The 7783-nt window shown below is 51.0% G+C and overlaps 1 protein-coding gene across 1 annotated transcript; it reads right to left on the reverse strand.

Moving 5' to 3' along the window:
* LOC123506557 (protein snail-like) lies at nt 1-2681 on the reverse strand. The gene is given in 3 exon segments (XM_045258755.1): nt 1-1489; nt 1491-2413; nt 2515-2681. Coding segments are annotated over 3 exon segments (1329 nt in total). The 5' UTR covers nt 2603-2681; the 3' UTR covers nt 1-1171.
* Between the last annotated feature and the right edge of the window lie 5102 nt (nt 2682-7783).

Here is a 7783-nt window from a genome sequence, read left to right on the forward strand (position 1 = left end):
ACAATTTCTCTAACTTTATTTTGTGTATAAAAGTATAAAATATAGATATACTTTTTGTGATATACATAATGAGATTCTCCACAATAAACCATATATGCCTCTGTAACACAGGAAGACAGAAATTGGGAAGGCACAGCGAATAATTGGCACTATTTTGGCACTGATCCTGCGTTGTCCTACTCTTCCACTCCAGGAGCACCGGGAGGGACGTTCAGGTAAGGGACACGCGGCAGGATTCATTCAGGAAACAGACACACACAGAAGGAGGAAGAAGGCGAGGCAGCGGACAGTACATTGAAGTATCTCTTGAGTATTGTCTTGAGTCACTCCCAGTCATTGTGTCGACAGTGCAAGAAGCGTTAGAATTGCAGACCGGCGAGGAAGGCGTGGTGAGGGTATCGAGGTGGTGAGCGTTTCTCTCTCTCTCTCTCTCTCTCTCTCTCTCTCTCTCTCTCTCTGGATTATCACACATTAAGACTCCAGCCTCTCTCACACCCTCGGATAATTCCTTCATTGGCATTTCATCTCTGCTTTCATCCTCCTCGCGACATTCCCAACCCTTCCTCTCACGTATCCTCGCCTCGCTCTCACCCTCTCCCCTCGTTCTCAGCCTCCACTCTCACGCCGGTCTTCCTTTCTTCCCGTCCTCTGCCTCCCCCCGGCAGGAGGACAATGGGTGGGGCTGGTGGTATGCAGGTACGTTGGGGAGACCCGCGGTGGCTGCTGGTCTCAGGTAAAGCTGTTGAGAGTTGTCAGCCTCCCAGGACACACCTGGCCGCGCCCCACGCTCACACAGGCACACCTTCGCCAATTTCCCAGCCGTCTTTGTGCACCGCGGCTCAGACTTGACTCTAACGTATACAGCCTTAACAGCCTGGTGAGCGGGAGTCGACTTGGTGCAGAGCTTTGGTCCGACACAAAGTGTTCATCAACAAATAAGAATGGATGTCATGTAGCTACTGATGATTGTTTTGTCTGCAAAACTTGGTAGCCAGGACGTGTCCTTGAAGGATGCTGACCGACTATGGCCTCTGGGAGGCCTGAGGTGTGGCTTGACTAGACTGGCGCGTGGCCCGCAGGCTCACGTGCACCGGTGACGCCCTGTGGCTGAGGGGCATGATGCTCCCTCGAGTATGTTGAGCACTGGGAAGCTTGAGTGAGCACTGTGAAGTCAGAGGGGCAGAGTAGGACCTGGAGCCAGGGCCATGGGACGAGCTGGCCGCACCCCTGGGCATCCGTGGTCCTCGTGCTTCACCAGCAGCGACATACGTGAGAACGTTTTGGGACAGGACCTGCACGCGTACTTCTTGACATCCGTGTGGGTCTGGAGGTGGGCCCGCAGGTTGCTGCGGTCCGCGAAGCAACGGTCACACTGCGGGCACTGGAAGGGCTTCTCCCCCGTGTGGGTCCTGATGTGTCCCTGCAGCAGCCAGGGCCGCGAGAAAGCCTTGCCACAGAGCTGACACTTGCAGGGCAGCGTGTGCGTGCGGAATGTGCATCTTGAGGGCTCCAAGGCTCGTATACACCTTCTCGCAGTGCTTGCATGCGAACGACCGCCCGGCGTCCTTGAGGCAGTGGAACTGTCTGTGCTTGGCAAGCCCAGCCATGGTGGCGTAGCGGCGGCCGCAGTCTGGACAAGTGAGGCGCTGCCCGCGCCCCTCCTGCTGTGCCTCGGGGCTGCTCTCGCTGCTGCTGGATCCTGCCTCGCCCGGCGGCGACACGGACCCCCCTCGGGCGCGTGCCGTAGGGGTTGCGGAGTCGTTGCGGGTGGAGGCAGGAGCCTGGGCAGTCTGGAGGGGCGACGGCAGCCCATATACGCCCAGGGGCAGGTAGGGATGGTAGTGCCACGAACGGACGCCGACGCCGCGTTCCCGCAGCACGTGACGCAGTGGGTCCCTGGGCGTGGGTGGGGCGTAGGGACTGGTGTGGGCGCCCGAAGTGCTTCCCGGTGTCCTCAGCACCGTTGGTCGCCCGCACGCAGCCGCCACCTCGCTGATGAGACGCAAGCCAGCACTGCTCATGAAGTTGCTGCCACTGCTGCTGCTGCTGCTGGAGGTAAAGCTGCTGCTGTTGCTGCTTGTGCTGGCTCCGCTGCTGCTTATGGTGCTGGCGCTGCTGGTGCTGCTGCTGTAAGCTGGGGTGCTGATGCTCTCTGGTGTGTTGCTGCTAATCGTGGCATGTGAGTGGGCAGGGGACATGCCGAGGCCGCTGCCCACCAGCCCTAGCAGAGTGGTGACGGCGGGCCGGCGAGGTGTGAGGGCAGCAGCAGAGACAGCAGGGAGCAAGGGCGTTGGAGTAAACACTGAAGGAGCAGGCATGGAAGAGGACGCGGCAGAGCGAGGCGGTGGTGAAGGGGGCCTCCTGCTTTTCATGCTGAGGTCCTGTGGCTGCATGTTCTCGTCATCCTCGACACCTGCAGAATACACGCGGTCAACACCTCCTTTGGGCACCACGGACTGGTGTGCACAGCAGTTCAACATGTCAACAAGATGCACGAGAGGGACTTTATCTTACCTTTGGGGGCGTCAAGCAGGTAGTTGAAGAGCGCCAGGGGCCGCTTCTTGGGCGGTCTCGCTATCTGTTCTTTCCCGGTGGGTGTCATGGTGGACAGCGGGACGACGAAGGGCGTGCCGCAGGGATGTCAGGGGCGCCGCGCCGAGATTGATGCACTATTACGCACGTGCCAAGGTTTCGAGGCCTTATATAGCCTCGGGTGCACATGGCACGCGCCAGCCTGCACGCGCCGCCAATGGCTGGGCTGCCTTACTCTGACGTCATAATGCTGGCCAATGCCGTGCTTCTTTGTCATGACGTCACCGAGTTAGGCCAATGGTCGCGCGTGCTCGGGTGGGGCGCCACATTTGAACGTTGGGGCAGGTGGCGACCCGTGGCAGCTGCGCGTGCCCCAGCTCCCCTCTGCCCACCACACACCGAAACCCTCCAGCACAACACTGATTTAAATCCGCAAGCAGGGCAGTCACAACCACCACCTGCCGCTTTAAACTCGCCAAATAATGAAGCTTTGTGCCTCACAACAACACCACTCTTGGAGAAATGAAAAACGTCAGGAAATTTAGTCGTAAATGCGTTGTTATTTTTCCCCTCGAGACAAAATGAAGAGTCAGTCCCATATACAGAAAAAAAGACACAGCCACACAGACAGACAGACAGACAGCACGTGCCCCAACCAGCAGGCGGGCACGAGCTGACCTGCCTTTGTTAATGAGGGCTGAGGGAGGCCCAGCTGCCGCCCCCTCGGCCCCCCACACTCCCCGTCACACATGTTACCACCCGCGTGACGCCACCTCGCCAGCGTCAGCCCAGCCTGTGCCCCTATCACAGTGGTGCGCTACTCCTAGCAACACACACTCACTCACTCACACACACACACACACACACACACACACACACACACACACACACACACACACACACACACACACACACACACACACACACACACATCGAGATTTGAAAGCATCAGTCTAGAAAAAAACACCCGAATATGTAAGTCATGTGTTTATGAAAATATGAAAATTATTTACACTAGTTATGACTGACTCTCTCTCTCTCTCTCTCTCTCTCTCTCTCTCTCTCTCTCTCACACACACACACACACACACACATACACTCGGGTGCCAAACACTCATAATAACTTCGACCACATACAAGCCCTCAGGAACACCATCACCCTCACCGCCTCACTCGCATCCTGACCTGACACTCCCTTACACACCTGGTACCAGACTCACTGACACGTGGCACCATCAGGCACTCATGAACTTCTCTTAATGAACTGACCAGAGAGAGAGAGAGAGAGAGAGAGAGAGAGAGAGAGAGAGAGAGAGAGAGAGAGAGAGCAGTATCCGTCGGCATGTGCGATCAAGTCCCCCTTCACTGGTCTGCCCATCTGTCGGGTCACACGCGGCTACTGCACTGCGTAGAGAGGGAGAGGAGAGGAGAGGAGAGGAGAGAGGAGAGGAGAGGAGAGGAAAGGAAAGGAAAGGAAAGGAGGAGAGGAGAGGAGAGGAGAGGAGAGGAGAGAGAGGAGAGAGAAGAGAAGAGAAGAAAAGAGAGGAGAGGAGAGAGGAGGAGAGAATAGAAAGGTGAATTAGAGGAGAGGAAAGAACACGAGACGAGAGGAGAGGAGAGAATGGGAGAGAAGTGGATGGTAAATGAGAGAAGGGAAGGAAAGACGAAGGTAAATGAGAGAAGAAGAGAGAAGAGGAAGGTAAGTGAGAGGGGAGGAGAGTGTGCCAGACGGGACCATATGAAAAGAAAGAATAGATGAGAGGAGGAAAAGAGGAGGAGGAGGAAGAGGGGAAGAGAAGAGAGGAGAGGAAAGTACTAGAACAGACCAAACGAAAGGAAGAAATGGTTGGGAGGAGGGTAAGAGAAGGAGGAAGAGGAGAAGAGAAAAGAAGAGAAGGGGAGAGTGGAGAGGAAAGGAGGCAGAATGACACAGAAAAGAGGAAACGAAAGACAAAATTGTATCAAGGAAGGATAAAGTAAAAAAAAATAAGACAAACCGAAAGAAAAAGAGAAAAGAAACAGAAAGGGAAGAAATAATGTAAAAAGTGCGATGATAAAAGAGAAACAAAAGAAGAAGAGGAGAAATACGTAAATAGATAAAGAATGAAGTAGAAAATAAAAAAAATAGATCAGTTAAAATAATAGAGATTTTAATTGAACGCTTAACTCTCTCTCTCTCTCTCTCTCTCTCTCTCTCTCTCTCTCTCTCTCTCTCTGATTTGCTGCTTTTATTCATGCTATTGTCTTTCCTGCTTTTATTGTCACTTATTCTTTGGTCACTGATCTCTCTCTCTCTCTCTCTCTCTCTCTCTCTCTCTCTCTCTCTCTCTCTCTCTAATTTGCTGCTTTTATTCATGTTATTGTCTTGCTTTCATTGTCACATTGTCTTGCTTTCATTGTCACATTCTTTCTCTCTCTCTCTCTCTCTCTCTCTCTCTCTCTCTCTCTTGCGGGAAGTAACAAACGCTCGGCACCCAACAACATTCCCTGGGGGACCTCGTGACACGCACCCTTCCGCTCACTGGTCCCAGCTCCCCCTCTTACACCTAACCGCCTTCTCTCTCCTGTACGTGTCTCCCTTTAGCGACTTCGTATCCAGCGCCCCTTCACCATGGATGTGTCAGAGTGTAAGGGGGTGTATCTGAGACTCCAGGCGCCTATACTCGTTCCCAGGGGCCCGGTAGGTCCTGGGGCGCCATTCGTCAACCTTTCCAGTTTCGCTCTCACTCAAGAATCGATTGGGTCGGTTTGTTCCTTTGGTGGTGGTGGTGGTGACGGTGGTGGTGGTGGTTGTTGTTGTTGGGGTTCTCACTCTCTCGCTCTCTCTCTCTATAGTCAAGTGGGCATTCTCTCCCTCTCTCTCTCTCTCTCTCTCTCTCTCTCTCTCTCTCTCTCTCTCTCTCTGCATCACCTGCCTCCCTCTCCTTCTCTCTCCTCTCCCTCTCCTACCTCTCCACTAATTACTCGCCTAAAAATCAAAGGGAGAAAGGTTTTATCCCACTGCCTGCCTCCCTGTGGTTCTCTCTCACTCTCGCTCTCACTCTCTCTCTCTCTCTCTCTCTCTCTCTCTCTCTCTCTCTCTCTCTCTCTGTATTTTTACCTGAGACTGCAATATCTTAAGTTAGGTGTTTCTTCCACTACTACTACTACTACTACTACTACTACTACTACTACTACTACTACTACTACTACTACTACTACTACTACTACTACTACTACTACTACTACTACTAATAATAATAATAATAATAATAACAGGAATCCTTATCATAAGAGTTACCAAGGCAATTAATTCGTTACAGACAGTCATCGTTACGTCATCCACCAATCACTACCGCCTGCTAACCTCTCCCTCACTCTCCCCTCTCCCTCTCTCTCCCCTCTCCCAGCGTACTCCCCCCCACAAATCTCCCTATTAGCCTTCCTCCCCCACTTAAATCTGCGTTGTTATAAGCGTTACTCTCAGACTGGATGGTGCAGCTGGTGTGTGTGTGTGTGTGTGTGTGTGTGTGTGTGTGTGTGTGTGTGTGTGTGTGTGTGTGTATGGGGGCAGCTGGTGTAGTCTTGTCGGGTTTGGGCAGGGTGCTGTGTGTGTGTGTGTGTGTGTGTGTGTGTGTGTGTGTGTGTGTGTGTGTGTGTGTGTGTGTGTGTAGTCAGTGTGCCCCAAGCTGCCAGGTGTGAGGGCAGGTGGAAGCTTGACGGTTACAGCGGTTCAATAGGACACGTGCCCGGCGGGTGACAATGGGTGCGCGTGCCCACACCCCGCACCCGCCGCCTGCTGCCCCCTCCAGCACTCCACCCCGTCCTATGCCCCCCGACACCACGCCCCCTTACACATGTCCCCTCCGCTACCCTCACCATACCCTCTCAATCGTAAGTTATTCCTCTTTTCTTGCACATTGGCACTATTTTTTACTTCTATTCCCCGTCTCCGTTTTGTTCTCTCACCACGACTATTTGCAAAGGCCACAGATGACGGATCGGGTTTTAAAGAGCGCTTCTCCAATTGATATGTAGAGATCTTGTTAATCTGTCACTAAAACCGTGAAAACATCCTTAAAATCTCGCGTCATTCCAACTATTTAGAAGCCTTTAAATGTGGTGGCAGTGCGGCGGTGAGCTAAATTCAGAATGTAACCTGAGTCTCAATCTCTACCTTCCTGATGATAATGTTGACACTAATCATAAGGTAAAATCTTGTATGTCTTTTAAATGTCTGCTTTCTTGGAAGACCATTACCTGTGCGAGTGATCACTGTCCTCAAAATTTAAATAAAAGGATCATCAAATTAATATAGACGCATGAAGTGCCACTTATTAACCTCTTCAGTACTAGAACCTATTTGTATCATGAGTTTTGGTTGTGACTGGACGATTTTATTAACACTAGGAAGCGTCTATGGAGATCAGAAGATTAATGTCCAGATTCTTCACTATTCTATATACTCACATAATTTTCTGAAGCCGTATGAAATCGCCAAACAGTAAGTGGAATGATTATGAAAATGCGTCTTGAAGGGGTTAAATATATGTATATGAAAAAAATGATAATAAAGGTGAACTGAATGACCTTGCATCTTATCCTTTCTTTCAATTAGGCAACTCATTTCCTTCATCATCTCTCCGTCTCTGTCCTCTTTGTCTCACTCTACCTGTATCTTAGTCACCCAGCCTTATCTTATCACCCACGTTTCTTATCTCATCACGCTTCGTCCTTTATAATCTGATATTTCCTTGAAACTTGCGCATTGTCACCTCTCTCCCTCATCATGGCCGCCTCCCACACATTTCTCTCCTTTTAGTAAGCGCTAGTAACTTTTGCTTTATGTAACGCAGCTTCCTTATGTCTTATTTCTGTCATAACCTCAAGAGTCTCAATATAGGCGTCACCTGTTCTACCTCTTTATTCATCAATGTAAACACCTCTCACTTCTTATTCTTCATTTACCTGTAACACTTTCATTTATTCACCAATCTTTATCTTTACCTTCAAAATCACTCTTCACCTCTTCATCTCCTATCCATTAACCTCTCTCATCTCTTATTCTTCATCAGCCTTCACCTCTCCTTTATCTTCCAAATCACTCTTTACCTCTCCATCTCCTATCCATTAACCTCTTTCATCTCTTACTCTTAGCTAACCTCCACCTCTCTCCGCCTTTCTCGACCTCCTCATTTCCCTTTAAAATCTTCTGTACTCTCACTTCACTCATCCACATCACTTGTCTCTATGAATTCACCACAGGTCTTAC

The sequence above is a fragment of the Portunus trituberculatus genome, chromosome 20 (assembly GCF_017591435.1).
Source record: "Portunus trituberculatus isolate SZX2019 chromosome 20, ASM1759143v1, whole genome shotgun sequence".
Lineage (NCBI taxonomy): Eukaryota > Metazoa > Arthropoda > Malacostraca > Decapoda > Portunidae > Portunus > Portunus trituberculatus.